Source organism: Polypterus senegalus, chromosome 2 (genome assembly GCF_016835505.1).
Source record: "Polypterus senegalus isolate Bchr_013 chromosome 2, ASM1683550v1, whole genome shotgun sequence".
Taxonomy (NCBI): Eukaryota; Metazoa; Chordata; class Cladistia; order Polypteriformes; family Polypteridae; genus Polypterus; species Polypterus senegalus.
In genome coordinates, this window is record NC_053155.1 from 50,189,618 (window position 1) to 50,210,573 (window position 20,956).

Here is a 20,956-nt window from a genome sequence, read left to right on the forward strand (position 1 = left end):
TTCTTTTCCTGGGGTCTGTTCCAGAAAGCAGGATTAGTGTGAAACCCAGTTAAAGTAAATTGGGATTAAAGGAAATCTAGCTAATTCTATTCTAGAAAACTTGTATTTAGCCAAACCTTTGCTTCTAGTACTTCTAGTACTGATTAAGCCAAAATTATATGGTTTGTGAGGTCAAAGATGTGGATAATTTGTTAATCCAGGTGTTTGGAACAGGCTCAGAACTGATTTGTTTCAGAAAGATAGATCTGACAAAACCTAGCTCAGTTACTGGGGCAACCAATGTCCTGAAATTAACCTGTCAGATGGGAAGTTTAACATGAAGGATTAATGCTGTGCAGCATCAATAAGTTAAGGAGCAGAGCATTCAAACATAAGATCAAATGTTGTAAATTGTTGGAAATGCTGATCCCAGGATTCTGGACTATTTCTGACGAAGAAAAAGCCGATGAAATGTTGAAAATGTTGTGCCCTTTCCTAAAACAACAATCAATACCTTCACCCCATCTGCACACTCCCTCACTTTTTAAAGAATAACCTCTGACGAGTCTCCTTTTCCTTAATTAATTAATATGCTTATTAATACTGTGAAAAGGTGCTGTATAGGCGCCTGGCCCGACACAGACTGGACACGGAGGCACGCGTAAAATTAAACTATTTATTTTTCTTTGCGGCAGCAGAAGCAGCAGAAGCAGCAGAAGCAGCAGAAGCAGCAGAAGCAGCAGAAGCAGCAGAAGCAGCAGAAGCAGCAGAAGCAGCAGAAGCAGCAGAAGCAGCAGAAGCAGCAGAAGCAGCAGAAGCAGCAGAAGCAGCAGAAGCAGCAGAAGCAGCAGCTTTGTCGTCGTCCTCCTCCCAACTCTGGTGCCCTGATTAGTGTCTGTAGGCTTCTTTTATAGCCCACCCCGAAGTGCTCCAGGTGGTAATTAGCCTAATTAGGCTGCATCACAGCCCAGACAGGCTCGTTAAGTCGTTCAGCTCCTTGGCTGCCTCCAAGTGTTCTGGGGAACGTAATGAGCTTCCCATGGCAGCTACCCCAGATTCAGTGCCAAAGGGGCGTCCAAGCCGGGCATGGGCCCCAGCCATCCGTCACAATGCATTTTCTATTTGCGTACTGTAACAGAATATAGTGGTAATATGATTTGTGAATTGTATTGTAATTCACTTGGCTGATGGCTTTTTCCATTGTCTATAGCACTCTGGATTATTAGTTTAGTTCCCATTTTCCTTCTTGCTTTTACTTATGTAGTCAGCTTGCTTTTTGGCATGTGTAGCTGTATTCATACCAACAGATGGTTATTCCACTAGATTTCATTCCTTGCTTTTAACAAATCTGATTTGCTTAATCAATTATTGTATTACAGGATTTCCCTATGCAACTGGCTGTGTGGATGGAACACACATCTCAAATCACAGAGCATCAATGACGACAACAGTTGTTTTAATTTATTTTAGATAGCACAAGCAACAGACTTAGGGTGAAATTGTCAATATGGGCTTTGTTGCATGTTTCTTCAGTTCTGTTTACATTATAATTTTTAATCTACCAGCTCTCTATGATAATCACCACTGCATTATATAATAAACTCACAATAATCAACTAACTTGTTTGAAAAAATGGAATACTATACTTAGTTCAGGGCCTATAATATTTCATGTAAGGTAAAATCATCAGTTATATTCAATAATTTACTATACAAACCTATTATAGTGATATGTTTGTCTACTCGGTCAGTAATACTCCTCCATGCTTCTCCCTTTCCTTGGCAGCTGCTACTACTATGTTGCTACTCTTTTGAAGGATATGTTGATAATGTTCATGTACTACCACCAGCACCATATGCTCTGCTGTAATGAAGGTTGTTCCCTTGTAGTCTGTGGTTGATTAGCTGTTTAGTGCTCCACAGGCTTGTAAATAATGGCATGAATGTGTAATAATCCAGATCAATGTATCTGGGATGGCGTGAGACGACTGAAATGTAATGTGTTGGTACTGTCTAATCCATTGGTGCAAAATTGTGCTATTATAAACTAGGATTCATTGGAGATCCAGGATTATATAGTCTTATTTTCTGGATCTGACCTCTAGAGTCGAATATTTTGGATTGAATACAAATACAAATGATTGTGGTGTTAGTAATCTACAAAAGAACTTTATGGCTAATGAATTACTGTGGGTTACTGAGATTTCTACATCTACTGGCATTTTTGGCTTGTTAGTTTTGGTTTTATTTTAAACTTATAGCCTTTTGACTTTGTTTTGATTTATTATATTGTCTGTCCAATCTCCTGGGGCCTCATGTATAACGCCGTGCGTAGAACTCGCACTATAACATGGCGGAAGCACAAAAGCCGAAATGTGCTTACACACAGAAAAATCCAGATGTAGGAATCTGTGCGTACTCCAACTGCCACATTCTTCCGCTACATAAATCCCGATCAGCGTGAAAAGTAACGCTCGTGCACGCGCATTATGTAACGCCCCAACTCCTCTCAGAATTACGCCTCTTTGAATATGCAAATCAATATAAATCGCCCTTAAATTCAGCCTTCTGTGAAAAGACAATGGGAAAAGCACAGAGGAAAATAGAAGAATTTCAGCGAATACCAAGTGGAGGCAAAGGAAAAACATACTACTGTATTTGTTCAAATAAACCGTGGCATAATCAACAAAAGGAAGTTGATCGAGTGACATAGCGTGTTGGAGAAACTTGAAAGCTCACGTTCACAAAATCGCACAGTGCCGGAAATAAAAAAGAAGTCACATATCAAAGTCGCCGTGAAAAGCCGAGTTGCAGCCCACTGTCTGAGTGTCATATGAAAGCTTATTAGGGTACAGAGAAAAAAAGGCACACAGTGGGGAAAAAGCACAAAATGTCAACTTCAATCTCGACATTTCCACTTTAATCACGTAATTTATTTTGTCATTAAAGTAGAACATCATAAACTTCATCTTAAAATTGTTTAATTAACCAGTTTCTCAAATCAGATCGTAATTAAAGTAGCACGTTAAATGCTTTGTTTTGTATTTGATCTTCTTTGTGCCTATGTGTGTGAATCACTACTTGCTTCTTAAACCGGCTCTTCGTAGTACATGTTTAATTATTCTGTCCTTAACGACACTCCTAGTGAAGAATATAGATTATTTAAATGAAGTTTAAAGCTTTATCTTTATAATTTAATAGACATATTTTGCTGCATTTCACCTTAAAAATGATATCGTCATCATATGTAAATACGTGCTTTATAAAGTGGCTCAGGTTGTGTGATATTATAAGTATAAAGCAAGTTTACAGTGGGGTGATTGTACTTATAAGTACAAACAGTTCTACAAGGAGCAATTGATTGAGTGCATTTAAAGTTCTTGGGATGAAACTGTTTCTGAACCGCTAGGTCTGTACAGGAAAGGCTTTAAAACGTTTTGCAGTGGCTGAGACAGCGTGTCCATGAAACTGTATACCGATAATTCTCTTTCCAATCAGCTGCTGCTGTGTTTCACACTCAGATACAGTGATATAAATACTCCGAGTGGTGCAGTGAGAGTAATATGGAAAAAGATGATCCGCTGTGGCAACTCCTAATGGGAGGAGCTGAAAGAAGAAAAAGAAGGAGAAGTGAGAGTAACAACACTAAAGCAGTTATGGTATTTGGAATACTATGGCTATTCCCTGGACCATTATATTGTTACAAGTTAATTACAATCAGATGCGTTACACCAATCAACAATATGCGGTTAGTTTCAGTGTATTTATAAAGCCGCGTCAGGAAAATAAGGTGTAACCACACAGGAACAGTAGCACTGCTTTGATGCTGGGTGCCGCCAGTCTAAAAACACGAGCGGAGAACTTTGCGTACGACAAGGTATGAGGTACCATGAAAAAGTGCGTGGCTTTACGCCAAGTGTAGGTTTTATACATCGCGATTATATATCGCGATTTGAACGTGGAAAAGTTCTTACGCAATATTTCTGTGCGTAGGCACCGTTTATACATGAGGCCCCTGGTCCTTCCACCCCAATGAAAACACACATTAACTTGTCTCCCTCCTTTGTTCTGCCCAGAAGATACAAAGACATTTTTTATAGTCAGGTCATAGAGTTACTTGTACTGATAACTGCATGCGTATGCCTAATATTTATTCTGTACATGTGATATCTATTGTTGTATTTAATACATGGTATTCATTTGTTGGTTTGTACAATCATTTTATACTACTGTCATTAGGTTTTTGGAAGCACTTAAGTTAGAATATAATTTTGACAGTAAACCTGAATATGACTTTTTAGCTGGTGGTTCAGATGGTCTACTTAACAAGAATTGTGGTTATCAGTTACTTCATCTACTTCTTTAAAGGTTTTATTTATACGTGCACTTCTTCAAAAACCAGAACACTATTGAGGCAGATAGTGCCGTACCTGCTGACCAGGAATGGAAAAAATTGCGTTAAGTGTATATAAACTCTATGACCACACCATCTATGCAAGAACTGCAGAATTTTAACACCAGCTTGTGGTTCAGAGTCTTCATAGAAACTTTTGAAACTAAAAATGCTCAGCAAGCTACCACATAGTAAAATCTAATGTGTATTGCTCTCAGATGTCAGACTAAAAATTGTCAGGCATGTAAAAACTTACTGTCTTTACTGGTTTCTTCTTTTTTTTGTATGTAGATTTTTAAAACACACTCAACATTAATATATTTTAAAATATGTCTCTAAATGTTTTGATTAAAATATTCATCAGTACAAACATTATTTTTATTACTAATTACACAAAATCAATAATGCTGAAAAAGACTAAAAAATTTATCATTCTTACTTCAATTAAAGAAACATTTCATATGTTTTTTTTTTCTCGCTTTTGCTTATGGTGTTTATGAAAGTGATGTATATAAGTTGATAAATATTTTATAAATTTATACTCTTTCAAGACAATACAATTGGTGTGGTCGGCAGGATTTTGGGGTAACCATGTTTTGCACCCTGTTTGCAAATACTGTTTTAATGTATGTGTGAGTGTACAAATGCGGTAGAAGTAAAACTTTGTTTGGCTGGTGAAAGGTACAGTATATAAACAAAAACGTGTTGCGACTTCATGTGTGTCACAAGGACACCCGCATGTTTGTTATTGCTGGTGATAGTGAGTCCCTAATTAAAGTGCTAAGGAGTGATTGGACATGCATGCATCTTTCATACAGCACTTATTTTTTTAGGATCTTTGTATATGTATGTGTATGTTTGCTTACAGGGGCAACCTTAGGCCAACCCATAATAAAATTGGCAAACTGTATTAGACTGTACTATAGTCGGTTCCCAGTGCAATTTGCCAGCACGCCGGAGCCGAGTATATTCAACGACGTACATTTGTTTAACGCTGCAACCGCTTATCATCGGTTCTCAGTGCAATTTGTCAGAACACTGGAGCCAAGTTTTTTTGGCGACATACATTCGTTGAATGCCGCAACCGACTATAGTCGGTTCCCAGTGCAATTTGCCAGTACACTGAAGCTGATCAGTCAGTGCCATACATTTGTTGAGCAGGCCCCTAGTGAATCAGCATAACTGTCCCTGGGATTCATCCGCTGCACTAGACTAGCCTGCAAGCATCAGTGTTGGCCTCTGTGTGCTTGTGTGCAGTCAGTTATATTTTTTACAGTTCATTGGCAGTCTGTAAAATAATCAGTATTGCAGTAATTGTGATGCTCTTTGCATGTGTTCCATTAAAATGTCACTTTTTCTTGGTGTATTGTGATGTTTCCTTAAAAACAGCAGCAAAAAAGTATTTGGCGGTTTAAGGGTTAAAGTTAGTCATCTTCCAGTGGAGCAGCAGAGGCAAGCAGGCTAAAGCTAAGAAATGGAAACCTGTAGTGCAGGTAGAGAAAGCAGAAGCTGAGCTGAGCATGCCACAAAATGAGAGGGGACTGGAAGGATTTAAAGAAGGAAACCAGAGATCGGGTATAAAGAAGACAGCTGCTATTATAAGAGGTTTATTATCTTGTATTATTGGTAATAAGAAAGATCAGTATAGCAAAATGACTGAAAGTCAAAGTTGAATGTTGTGTGAATGTTTAAGTTCTGAGAGATTCAGCAGTTGGCAAGAAAAATGTAAAGTACTAGCATGTAGAACACCCACTGCTAAAGCAGAGAAAGCAGGGGAAAAAAGGAGTGTAAACTGCCCATGGTAAAAGTCAGGGCAGTAGTAATGGGATCTGACTGGAACCATAAAACATGGGTGGGTGATGTGCCTGAGACTGATGAGAGCTCAGATAAAGAGTGGGGATGTGAGTGTGAGCAAAAGGAAAGGGATGAAAGAAAGGAAAAACACCAAGGGTGTTTCCTTCCATTATTCTCCACTGCAACCTCCAGGTAATTCAGAGGTCTGTCCAGTATTTAAAGAACATGCAAAGCTAATAGATATTTTGCCACTGTAAGGAAATGTAATCAGTGTTGCATTGAAACTTCATTTAGGAAAAAGAAATCAGATAGAAAGTAGAGAAGCTGGTGATTTTGAATGACCATTGTTGACTGTAGGGCATCAACTGGATAATAAAATATGGGTACTGGGTGAAGAAAGTTTGGAAGTAAAACAAGGAAAAGTAGAAATAAAAGAAATTCATGTATTTGTGTGTGTGTGAAAGGCCTGAAAGTGCTAGTGCAAGAATGACTCAGTTGGAAAGAAAGTGCACCAGTTTAGGAATTGTTCTGAATGAAACAGGACAAGCAAAAGAACAAAGGATGGGGATTGTGCAGCAGAAAGGTTTACAAGCTCAGGCAGCAAGTCAGGAATGCACAGGGGTATGAGTGTCTTAACAGCACTGCTAGGCTGGTCACTAATTAAAAAGCACACACACTTAGGTTTAGTAATTCGAAACCTAACTGACCAGTTCATTACAAAGACAGCCTGGGAAATTCCATGCAATAAAATGTTGTTGTTAGCAAAGAACAAAGGTCAGTTTTAGGAGAGATGCTAGATTTGGCACTTGGATTTTGGAGAGGTTTTAGCCCACATTTTCAGGTAGCAGTTACCATATTATAAAAAAAGGACACACAGTCAATGACAAAACAATGGAAGAATAGTGATGGAAGTCAGGAAAGGGAAAATAGTTCTTTCTAACTGTTTCCATTTTATGACTTTTTGCAACAATGCTATTTCTATTTTCAGTTTTTATGGACATGGGGTTGGTGAAGGTAATAAATAGTGAAAGCAATTGGCAGAAAAAAAATCCATGCAGGAGACTGAGTTACCACTAGCACATTGGAGCGGAGTGGCACTAGTAGCCAAGCTGTTCCAATGAATGCCCAGAAGCAAAGCTGAGTTTAGGCACCAGTTTGACAACCAAGAAGATGATATGGATAGAAACTGCTTTCTCACCTTCCACTTTGCAGACCTGCCTACATAGCAGAATGAATAAAGAAGCTAGGAAAAGATGACAAGCAAAGACTAAATACAAAGACATGAAAAAGAACTGAAGAGACAGCAAGAAAAAGACACTTACTGTGGTTTAAGTGAGTAAAAAGCCCCAAAGTCATGCAATAATAGGACTAGTCATAATAGCTATGCTTTAAAAAAAAGTTTGTTAATTACTGCAACAGATTTATATTCCAGGGGGTGGAAACTGAGTAGACCAGTTAGGAATGCCAAAAATAAGGACATTAATTTTGTGTTTCAAAGTGTAGATTCTAGGTATTAATTAATTGATATAATTAATATAATTCTATTATTAAAGAAAAGGTATACTTGGGAAATTGGTGGAGCAGGTGCAGCTGGTACAGTTTCAAGTCATATGGGCTCCAATTCTTAGGTAAAATCTAATTGGGAAAACATGGAAGCCCTGCAGCAGGCACAAGACCATTGGGCCAATTCTGAACGGAGGTGTTTAGCACAGTGAGTATGCATATGGAGATCAAACAATTCTTGAGATGGCCTACAGGGGGATGAGAGTTGTGTAGCTGTGATGTCTCATGGTGGCGATGCCAACCTATACTGGTAAAGGCTGATGGCAGTCAGTGGTTACACCCTGGGTAGAAAACCACAAGAGACATCTAAGTCAACTCCAAATGCGTGAAGAGGGGCCACAAATGTTGGTTTGTGAACAGTTTATGCAGTGGCACATGTGCTGTCATATGGGCAGAAGTACTGGCACCTGTGGTATGTTACCTTTCAAATTTTGAAGTTAATGGTACAGCTGCATATGCTTAAATGGGTAGTTTTGGGACAGTGGTCTAATTAGCATTTAGAAACAAAACCAGCATACCTTAGGAAAATAATTCACACAATAGACTTAAATTTTAGTGGACTAGTTTAATGGAACGTCTGGATTTGTTCTCATTTTGAACCACCAGATCTGATGACTGCAAAAAACTAAAGAAACAGATGAAGCAAGCCGGAGCAGATACAAGTCATCAGGAGTGCATCCAATTTCTTCAGATTGTCTTTGAAATATAGTAGATATATAATGGACAAATGGTCATGCACAACTTTTAACACTAGAAAAGCAATCACTGCAACGCAAAACACAAGGTGTACAGTAGACTCCTCAAACAATTAAGACTGTTTAATTATATTATAAAGACAATGTACAAAAGATTTATCGGGGTGGAGTGTTGTGGTGTGAGATTTTGTATTTTGTCTTTATTTGTAACTTAGACAAAGCAAAGCAATATTAGTGTTACATTATTGATAAGAACAGTAATGGTTTCATGGTTAAGAACCCCTCCCCGTTTTAAGAATGAGTCCTTGTAATTTTATGACAGGGTTGGGGGAAGAGCCTAAAACAGGTTTGGTAAATGTTTCTCTGCAGGACTTTCTCAATCCCCCAAAGGAAAGCCAATCTACCAAGCTGACAAGCATCAGCTGAGCAAATGGTTTTGGGGGCAGGTGTGAAAGGTATTATTGTGTGCCCCATTGGTCTGAAGTATGGCTGTTTGGGATTGGCCTGAATCAGAGGTCACTCTGTAGTATGACACCCTATTGGTGTAAGGGTTTGGTTGCTTTACCCCTCCCTTTCTCTCTCTCTCATACCAACTGATGAAGGAGCATCTCCCACACCATGAACTGAAAAAGACCACACTGAGAAGCACAACTCGGCAGCCATATTGAGACAGGCACATGGCCTGTTGTGAAGAAAGCTGGCCAAAAATGATGCCTTAACTAGAGACATTTAAAGTAACTACAAGTCTGTGTGCCACCTGAAACTAAACATCAACATTTATCAGGTTGTATGGTTGCCAGTGTTCACGTATGAACATTATCAATAATACTGTACATTATTTAAAGTGTAACTTAACTCCTGCTTGTCTTTTACTACACCTAATTGTCTGAGGTTATAAATGTAGAAGGGAAAGTGGGTAGAAGTTATATGGTACACTACCTTATAAACAGTGATAAGTCTGAGAGTTTGGAGGCATTCTGACAAAGGCTACACATTAATGATACAGAAGGGGAAAGCAGAGTAATATTTTACTCTACCAAGACAAAACAACATCTTAAATCACCACAGTGAATTATCTATAAGCTCAGAGCCAATTTTGATACACTCTTTTGGACATATAAAGTTATCAATTGTGGCATGGTTTTCCTTTTCTTTACAGAAATGATTTGTGTTACCAGTAGTGAGTACTTGACAAACCAAGATTCAAGAGCTGCTAGGTTTTTAAAAGCAGAAATGCTGGTTACCTTTATTTATGCCCATCTCCCCATTTAGCAGAGTGGGCTCCTTTGTGCAAGTGGTTGGTGTTCCCTTTGGAAGGCCTGGAGCAGGCACTTGTTCACAGTTCTGTCTTCTTTTGTGATTATAGAGTATGTCCCCTACACATGAACCTTCAAGTTACAAACTTTCAAAGATGCAAACATGCATGTCCAATAAATTCAATGTGTAAGTTAGTTTGAGATTCTGGCACTAGGTAGAGCACATCCTCTACAAGTGGCTGTGCTTTTGGTTGTATCTCTGTTTACATTGACTTAACACGCTTAATTTCCTGCCCAAGATGTCTGGAATTAAGCATGTTCAACAGGGACACATTTGGAAAGGGTAAGTTCTTCTTCACTTAGAGAACCACATTAACATGTTAACATATACAAAACCAAGTAGTGTGGTGGACTGCAGGCATAATAGGGACCATTGGTCGGACCCCATGAAGAGTTTATTCTCGTTGACTTGTCCTACTCGACTCTAATGTATGACTTTCAGATATGATCATCCTATCAGGAGTACGGCTTAGCAAGGGTTTTTATTTTCATACACTCAAACTGGAGTTGGTGCCGGAACTACTTTTTTTGTGATACTTCCTTTTTTTCTTCGCTTCAAAACCTTCTATGAATCTTCACCGCAACACTTACCAGGCATCAATATTAAGTGATGTGCAGTAGCTGTCAAGTGATGATACCATCTGATTGCTCACATTGTGTGTGGCGGCCTGAAGACAATCACATAGGCTCATTCACTAGTGGTAAGTGAGTCTGCTGTACTGAGATCAGCTGATGGAAAACAATGGGAATAAAAAATTACTTTCAGTTGTTTGTTGTTAAAATGCACTAGAAATCTATAACAAAAAATACAAATATTAACTTTTAAAGTATTTTTTTGTGTACTGTACAGTAAAAATATGCTTTTGCTAGGAGCTGAGAAGATGTAGGTTAGGCCTGCATATGTAGGCTACCTGATAGTTGATAGTGTAAACATCAATATCAGCTGATGGAAAAAAATGGAAACAAAAATCTAATTTCTGTTGTTTATTGTTAAAATACACAAGAAATAAGTTTACAAAATACAAATGTTACATTTTAAAAGCATTTTCTTATGTATAAATAGTTTGGAGGAGTTTGCTGGAGTTGTGAACAAAGTGAACGCACTCTTGGAATGGAACTCATTTTGACTTACTGTACATTGAATTACCATCTTGTGTATATTGTCTTTCGGCAGATTGCACAGAGTGTTTATTTTCAGCATTTAGTTGTTACATTTTAAGTTTTTTTTAACTGTAATTTGTAATGCAGTATTTAACAATTGTTAATACTGCATTACAAATTATTAATTGTTAATATTATTAATTGAATTAAATTGAATTATGCAAATTAACAGTAAATCAATGACATGACTTGGATTCAGTACATAACATTTAACTTAAACATCTTCATACTACCAGAAAAAAAAATTGTAATTCAGCAACCAGTAAAAGTGCTTTAGTAATGCTGCTTTCACTCTCTTTTTAATGTAACTTTTTCTCATGTCTATACACCGGCTTTCTCCCATACAGTCAAAGTCCTGGGGGCTGCAAGTTTTTGGTTTAACCTGTTTCATAATCAATAAGTCATTTAACCTCTAATGTTTCTAATTTAATTGACCGGTCTTCTCTTCTTTTTCTGCAGTCAGAAAAGCATATTATATAAACATATTATTTTGCCATACTTTTAAATACTTAGCGATCTTGTGTTGTTGTTCTGATGACATTGCTCTTTTAGTTATATCCAATGGCATTTAACAGGGAACTGAGTAGGCATGTGGGCAGACAGCACTGAAAGCTGAAACCCTGCAACTACTTCAGTGTCAGACCCACTAGTGTCTGCATTAGAAATAATTAATCAAATAACAAGAACAATTGGAAAAGCAGAATGAAAATCAAAACCTTAAAAACAAGTTTGAAAAAATGCTTTAGAGCTTTTCCTGTATTGACCTCGTGGTTCAGAAACAGTTTCATCCCAAGAACTATAAACGCACTCAATCAGTCCATCAATTGCTCCTTGTAGAACTGTTTGTACTTATAAGTACAATCACCGCACTGTAAACTTGTGATACAGTTATAATATTGCACAACCTGAGCCACTTTATAAAGCGTGTATTTACATATGATGACAATATCATTTTTAGGATGAAATGCAGCAAAATATGTTTATTATACTATACAGATAAAATGTTAACATTATTTAAATAGTTCAGGGATTGCTCCTGCCTCGCACTGTATTCTTGCTGGGGTATGGCACGACACTGGAAGGATAGATAGCTAGAAAAATTAAACATGTACTACGAAGATATTTCAATGTTCCTTAATAGTTTTGAAGAATCGGCGTTTAAAGCTTACAGATGGCTTAATGTGTATTACAGAGCTGATTGTGCAGAGATTGGGTATTTGGAGAAAGAAAAGGAAGGACAGGAATTGGAGGTTAGTACGTTTGAAAGAGACAGTACTGCTGCAATAAATTATTTAATCAAAGGTCGTGTACGACGCAGCAAGCATTTTGCGGGGGGGTGGGCAGGAGCAATTTCTGAACAGGGCACTGGCTCGTCACTATCATTGCGCCACCCTGTTCCCATGTTTAATAACATGCTTTAAGTCCTATCATCAAGAAAATTATATCAAATATACATCTCAGTATTTAAATTATTCACAGAGCTGTAATATCATGAATTTAATGGATTCTGTGTCCTGTCAGAGGAAGAGAAAGCCCGTTTAAGAAGCACATAGTGATTTACACACATAGAGCACATAGAAGAACACATACAAAACAAAGCATCTAACGTGCTACTTCAGTTACGATGGTATTTGTGAAACTAGTAAATTAAACAATTTAGAGATGAAGTTTATGGTGTTCTACTTTAATGACAAAATAAACTACATGATTATAGTGGAAATTTTGAGATTAAAGTTGACATTTTTAGCTTTCTTGTCACTGTGTCCCTATTTTTGAAAGAGACAGTATTGCTGTAATAAAATATTTCATCAAAGGTCACGCACAGCGCAGCAAGCATTTTGTGTGTGTGTGTGTGTGTGTCATGGTGCAGGAACAATCTCTGGACAGGGCGCCGGCTTGTCACTATCACTGCGCCACCATGTTCCCATGTTTAATAACATGCTTTAACTCCTATCATCATGAAAATGATATCATGTGTACATCTCAGTATTTTAATTATTCAGAGAGCTGTAAAATCAAGAATTTAATGGGTTCTGTGTCCAGTCGGAGGAAGAGAAAGCACGTTTAAGAAGCACATAGTGATTCACACACATAGAGCACATAGAAGAACACATTCAAAACAAAGCATTTAACGTGCTACTTCAGTTATGATGGTATTTGAGTAACTAGTAAATTAAACGATTTAAAGATGAAATTTATGATGTTCTACTTTAATGACAAAATAAACTATGTGATTAAAGTGGAAACTTTGAGATTAAAGTTGACATTTTGAGCTTTTTTCTCACTGTGTCCATATTTTTTTTTTCTCTGTACCCTAATAAGCTTTCATATGACACTCAGACAGTGGGTAACAACTTTTTTATTTCAGGCACTGTGCGACTTTGTGAACTTGAGCTTTCGAGTTTCTCGATCAACTTCCTTTTGTTGTTTGTACCACTGTTTAAACCAACAAATAGTACCTTTTTCCTTGCCTCCACTTGGTATTCACTGAAATTCTTCTGTTTTCCCCCGTGCTTTTGCCATTGCCTTTTCACAACAAACTAAGCTTAAGGGCTATTTATATTGATTTGCATATTCAAAGCACCGTAATTCTGGGAGGAGTTGGGGTGGGGAAGCAGGCGTGTGCATGTGTGTTACTTTTCATGCTGACTGGGATTTATGGAGCGGAAGAACGCGGAAGTTAGCGAACACATAGATTTATGCATCTGGATTTTTTTGTGCGTACGCACATTTCTGCTTTTGTCCTTATGCCATGTTTTAGTGTGAATTCTATGCACAGCGTTATGCATGAGGCCCCTGATCATAATAATATGGGAAATCAACTGTTGCCTATTCAGAACATCCAACCTTCCAGATGGATGATGGGTCTATATAATTTACCAAATAACATTAACATTCCATAGGCATGTGTGCCTGGTGATAATCAGATTTAGCGGCGACAACACTTTTATTATGCGACTTTTTGAAGCAGTTTGGTCTGAAAGTGAGATTTTTTCCCACTCCTTTATACAAGAGCCAGAAAAAGAGAATAATCATCAAAAACTCAATTAGACTCATTATAATAAATAATGAATGCTAAAAGGCTAATTTTACACAATGAAAAGCAAAAGTATTTTTTTTAATTAATAATAAGTGAGCAAACAGGAAATGTCATAAAACAAAAACAGAAATCCTAGAGAAAAAGAAAGTATTACACAAAGTTAATTTAACTAACTGGACTAGAATATAAAAAAAGTATTTGAATGAAGAATATGGAGAAGGAAAGGACCGTCAGAAGCTAAACCAAGGGAGGAAAGGAATTAAGAAAGAATTTGTCAAAGAGAAAACTAAATATTGAAATAACAATAAAACTAAATACTCCAAAAGTAAGAAATTACAAAACAAAAAAATGGAACAAGACATGGGGCACCAACCAAATAAGAAATGTAAAAATCTAGCTTAAAACATAGTTTTTTAAAAAATGTGTCAAAACTAGAATACAAAATTCACATGCTCCTAACACCAAGTGCAAAGAGGTTCTACCAATAAATCCCTCAATGAAGAAGATTCATTTTAAAGGAAATTGGAGAAAAAAAATTCAAATAAGTCAAGCAATAGGAAAAGAACAAATTAAATCCTCACAATAACAAGTTATTGACAAAAATATAACATGTCAAGCATGCGGCTTTCCATATACAAAGCTGTCATTTTAGCAGTAACATATTGCAGGCAAATTTTATTACATGGAATAAAATATTTTGAAAGAATGTACAGTATATTGTTTTTCTTCCATTTATTTTGTATTTAGGTATACGTGTACAATAAATATAAAATCATTATGTGTGTAGAGAAAAATCCACTAGAGAGAATTTGTTCAAAATCAATAGTCTTTTAGTATTTTGCAATACTTATAACTTGACCTTGAAACTGAGCTTGTAAATTACTGCTAGGTGACACTATGTCTAGAAATTTGTGCCAGTGTTATAGCCCACACATACAAAATAACACCAGAACATAAGCAATTTTACAATATACAAGAGACATGTAATATACAACAGCAGTAAACATTAACATAGTGCATAAATTCTAAATTCAAATAATAAAGAAAAAATTACAAACAACATGACAAAAGCAACATCTTGTCACCTTCCTTTGGCACCATCTCAACAGTTAACTGTACCATTTTGTTTCTGTTTTTATTATGTCTAAACACTCACACATACATGCATACACTCATTTAAAAACACACAGGCAGGCATCATTTTAAAAGTGGTCAAATCATATTCAAGGATTCCTTGAAAATGCTAAATCTGTCAAATTTTAATTGTAAATCAATGAAGTTATGTTTAAAACAATGCATAAAACACAGGAGAAATATAAAGAGTATTGGTGTACTCTTATTGGTACTCCAGGGTCAAAGAGTTTTATTAATTATAACTGTGGCAGCACACCATTGGCAGTGATAACTTTAGAGTGATCAGTCTTTCAGTGAATGGCAGATATTCTCATCCAGTAATGAGATGGCCCTCTAATGTTCTGCAGATCCTTATTTGTGCAGGTAACTTAATGATCAGAGCCCGGTTGGGGTGACTGCTCTTCTACCAGGTTAGTTACTGCTAGGCTGTTGTATAAGAAGCAAACAACTTACCTCTGATCTTCATGAAGCCATGCCATACCTAATTTGACTCCCACAAACCTAACTGAATAGTCACATGGTGGAACAAAAAAGAAACAAATTTAAATTTAAAATATATTCTAAAAGTAAAAGGTAACCAACAGGCCAGTCATCACCCTGATGTAGATATATATACCATATAACTGACTAGTGGACACACTGAGGCTGGTCTTTTCAGGATAACATATGTTTGTGTGGATATGTGCAGCATTCTGGCATAATCACACTAGCAGTCAGGACAAGAGGAATTGATAAGGACTTTGCTATTTACCACAAACATTTTTGTGTCAAACAATTTGGTCTAATGGCAAAGTTGTTGGACTGCAGACCACAAGCCTACTGGTTGAGCCAAAACTAGTAAATGACTGTGTGACCCTGAGAGATTCTCTTCACTTGGCATCACACACATTGTTTAAACATGAGTTGAGGAGTGAAGTATGATGTGACGTGTACACTGAAAACTTCATGTATATCAACTGAAAGGTTGACTATTTGGCTGTCATATTTTGAAGAGACAAATTGTAAAAAAGTAGGTCATTACTGAATATCTAATATTGCTTACAGCTTGGTAAGCAGAAATAGGGAGTTTTTCTGAAAAAGCATTAGAAATAGAAAAAAAAAATCTATAGAATGCCTTTATTATCATTGCACAGATGCACAACAACATTTGCACAAACGATATTATAAAAATTGAATCTTCAAAAGATTCAACATATGCTCTGCAATATTATTTATAGTCTAAACTAAATTTAAACAGATGGCTATTTTTGAATATTTGCTATTTTGTTCTTTTACTATGGACATTGTTCCTCTTTGTATAGTCATTCCTTATTGTCCTTAGTAATTCACAGTTGTTATTAGACATTTACTCCTGAACACAGTCTCACCAGACTGGCAAAGCTATGATCAGCAGAAATATAATAGACTATTTCTCAGTTTCCAAACTTCCTTGTCTAGCTAAATTATCAGACTCTTTGGTGAATTCTCAAAACGGATGTTGCATGAGTAAAAACTCTATCCTGATTACATTTAGGGTTATAGATAATGATTTTGCGTGCTCTAAGGACAAAAATGAGCAATGTTTGGCCACATTTATTAATTTTTAAAATAATTTGATACTGTTAACCATGAAGTTTTGTTACAAAGACTTTGATCCATGAAATTTGACTGTAATGCACTTAATTGGTTTAAATGCTTCCTACCTGATAAATCCCTGTGTATAGTTTATGAATGTGAAACAAGGACTTACCGAGTGTTCAGCCTTAGGTTCCTTATTGTTTAGCTTGCATTTTCATAATATTGTTTTTGTAGTTAAAATTGTAAAATTGTTTTACACTCAGTCTTAATGGAACATGGATCTAGATGATTTGTTTGTATAAATATCTTGGAACATGGATGCCTAATAATAACCATTAAAATTCACATGGCGGAATTATCTAAATCTCTTAAAAGTGAGGCTTGCTTTCTTTTATAGAAATAAGTCATTTTTTCTTTGTTAAAAGATAAATTGTTCAGTGAATATCTTTCCCAGTTTTATGACTATGGTAATTTTATTTACATGAATGCATCTACCTGTTTTTGGAATTTTAGATATTTTGCAATATTCTTCATTACAAGGGATAGATTTTTTATACATTATTGTGCAATTATTATGGAAAACAGGATGGCTAACATTAACTATAATGAGAAAGAAACATTGTTTGTTTATTTTTTGCAGGACTTACCACATTATGACTCTTCCCTTTCCGTCATTACTTTTTAAAGCATATCACACATTATCAGAATTGGATCACCTTGAAAATACTATTTATTGCAACTAATTTAGGGAAAAGTGCAATTAGCTGCTTAGCATCTTGAATTTCGAAATATGATCCAATTACCTTACTAAACTTGATGTGTTGGTGCCTTACGGACATTTAAGAGCCCTTGTGAGAGACGTGGTTATTGATAAGTGCACGTGCTTAGTGTAAATTTTCTTAGGAAAAGAAAATCCGAACACATTTCTCCAGTTTTGATGTCACTACACTGGTTACCTGTGTCATTCAGAATTGACTTTAAAATACTGCTTATGGTTTATAAAGCCTTAAATAATCTCGCTCCATCTTATATATCGGAATCTCTGACACGTTATATTCCAAATCGTAACCTTAGATCTTCAAATGAGTGTCTCCTTAGAATTCCAAAAGCAAAACTTAAAAGAAGTTGTGAGGCGGCCTTCTGCTGTTATGCACCTAAAATCTGGAATAGCCTGCCAATAGGAATTCGCCAGGCTGATACAGTAGAGCACTTTAAAAACTGCTGAAAACACATTACTTTAACATGGCCTTCTCATAACTTCACTTTAACTTAATCCTGAAACTCTATGTATTCAATTCATTATAATAACTATTCATAGTGGCTCTAAAATCCGTACTACCCTCTACTCTCTCTTCTGTTTCTTTTCCTGCGCCACCACCACCTACTCAAAGCATCATGATGTTCCTACATTGATGGACTAAGAGCCAGAAGTGTACATGACCATCATCATCAAGTCCTTCCATGAGAACCCTAAATACAAAGAGGACTGTTTCATTATGTTAGGTGGAATGTCCAGAGGAGACTGGGTGGTCTCATGGTCTGGAAACCCTGCAGATTTTATTTTTTTTCTCTACATTTTTTTTGTTTTTTTTTGTTTTTTCTGTCCTCCCTGGCCATCGGACCTTACTCTTATTCTATGTTAATTAATGTTGACTTATTTTTCTTACTGTGTATTTTATTTTTCTATTCTTCATTATGTAAAGCACTTTGAGCTACATTTTTTGTATGAAAAAGTGCTTTATAAATAAATGTTGTTGTTGTAAATTATTTAAAGCTTTGTTTAATTCTACTCTTGTGTTTTAATTGTGGTTATTAATGTATTATTTATTGTATAAACCTGTATTGTACTCATAGTTATAATTTTTAATTAGTTATTATTTAATTGTTTTATAATTATTTTTGCAATTAATTACAAGCCAACTGGCTCACACAGCTACCTACCCTACCACTCTTTCCATGTTCTACACACTGAAAACTGTCTTCCTTTTCTACACTTCCAGAGCCTCTGTGGCGATGAAATTCAGTTCTATAATTAAGTACTCAAAATGAAGGTTTACTTTATTAATAGAGGATACCCTTCTCATATTTTAGATAGTCAAGAGGCAGGTATTGCAATAGCCACTCAACGAGAAACCGCAGGAAACCAACATCAAGTCCGTCATTCTTTACCACACTAACATTCTATCTCCCCTTTGTGACTTTAAAACTATAGGAGCCCTTTTTCTTTTTTTTACACCAAGCATCTCATTTATCCCATTGTACCAACCACTTACCTTAGGCAAATTTCTTGTTCACAACTAATTTTAATGGTTCTGTTCCCACACTTTTGTCAAAATTATTCTCTAGGTTCACTGTGTCTGCATAAATATGTAAGGGCTCTGGTCTGATTTCACCTTCTTATAACCTAATGGAAGAAAATGAACTTTTACCAATGTTCTGTATCAATGGGCAGAGTGTTGGTTTTAAGGCTAGGGATCTGCGCTGGTTTGATTTCCGTAAACCCCAGAAGTGACTCTACTCTATTGGGCCCTTGATTATGTCCCTTAACTTGCAGTTGCTTCGTCCCGTGTATGATGTTAATCTGTTTCCAGCCCTGCAAGTCCTCCAACTTACTGGGAAAACTTGTGGGTTGGTGGCAGGATTGGCACTCCAGCCACCGTATAAAACCTGACACTGTTCCAGTGTGGTGCTGAGATGTTTCCCGCTGCACTCATGTCCTAATCCAGGCGGTTTGTCATGTGGTGGGTGTGGCAATGCACTATCAGCGCATGTTCCCAACCTTTGTATCAATGTTTTGCTGTGACTGGATCTTTATGATTTTAGGTTGAGAAAGAGTATGTCCTACTGAACTAAAGCCAGATTCTTTAAAGAGAACTTCTTTTCTTTCTCTAGGGTTTCTGCTTCTGAATGTCCCCCATGGAGAGAGCGTTCATCTAAATTGTACTGACCTGCACTGGAGTGATATCAATTTTGAAACTTGGAGTATCACAGAGAAAACAGGCCATCAGTGTATTGTTGCAATACTGTGGAACCAGAATAAAACAAATACTTGCAAAAGACACATAAGCATTGAAACCTCTATGGAGGGAAAGCCTTTTTTACGCATATCGTTTTTCACGAGAATAGATGAAGGAACCTATAAATGTGAGACCATATACAATGGTGGGTTCCTCACTAATCATTTTCGCTTAACTGCAACAGGTAAGCAGTTCCTTTATTTACCAAACTATCCATTATGTAGGATATTTTTCATGTTTTCAATTTAAATACAGACTGTAGCTCAATCAAAGAATGTTTCTTTGTCTCTTCTAACATTTCTTAGTGCAGCCCAAACCAGTAATCAATTACTCAAATATCTGCACTAAGATACGAAAAGTTAGAATATCAGCTAGGCCACAAGCTAGATTCAGTTGCATTTGCACTGAATTAATTTTGTATAATTCTAATGGTAATCAAACAATCTGCCAATTGCAGAAGACACATTTTTGCAGATTAAATCATCAGCGCGATGGGAAAAACTCATATGTGCAGAATGACAAGCTACCATTGTGCCTGAGCTCACTTTACTGGATTTACCTGGATCTGACGGTGACATTTAATGTAGAAAGGCTATACTGATATCGGCAATGAATTACACTCTGATGCTCAGCCTCCTATTTGGAAACTTTGAGGATAAATGAATCAATTGCATTAAAAATTGGGAGTTATTGCAGCAGCAATGCAACAGAGGCTGTCATATTAAGGCCTGAAAAGTTACAAATCATCTCCATAACAGGTCATAAAGCACAGCTACTTTAGGTGCATCAGCTTCTTGTTCTCCCCAGTGGACAGAGTGAAATAAAGAAACAGAATTCCGTATTTAGGCACACAATAAAACCTATTTGGTCACTAAATATAAAAGATAGTTTAAATTCAAATATTAATGGAGCACTGGAACAGTTTGCAGCTCCAAAGAATTGGTTTCATATGCAGAGGTTGGTCATTAGTTATGTTGTGATATTCTGATGCACCCACATTCCAAAGATATGTATGTTATGTCACTTGGTACCTCTACGTTGGCTTGACCTGATTGGATGGTGAGATTATTCTGTAATAAAATGGATAGGCGTTTGCTCCCTAATACCTTGTTAATGGAAACAGTGGGTATCAAAACTGATAAGTAAATCCAAATGTTGTTGATCATAAGTAATGAATAGGAATTTGTACAGTTATACATTCTTAAACCCACAAGGCAGGAATAAATTCTGTACAGGGATCCAGTCCATAGAACAATCACACACAAGCCACTTCTTGTGCACACTCAGGACAGTTTAAAACTGTCACCA

At 36.6% G+C, this 20,956-nt stretch overlaps 1 protein-coding gene across 1 annotated transcript in view; it reads left to right on the forward strand.

Annotated features, from left to right (window-relative positions):
- The window catches only part of LOC120522892, a 57,428-nt gene that overhangs the window by 7,478 nt on the left and 28,994 nt on the right, over positions 1-20,956 (forward strand). Inside the window, exon 2 of the mRNA XM_039743656.1 lies at positions 19,524-19,832. Within this exon, the coding sequence (XP_039599590.1) occupies positions 19,524-19,832 (309 nt within the window). The remainder of the gene's footprint in view (positions 1-19,523; positions 19,833-20,956) is intronic.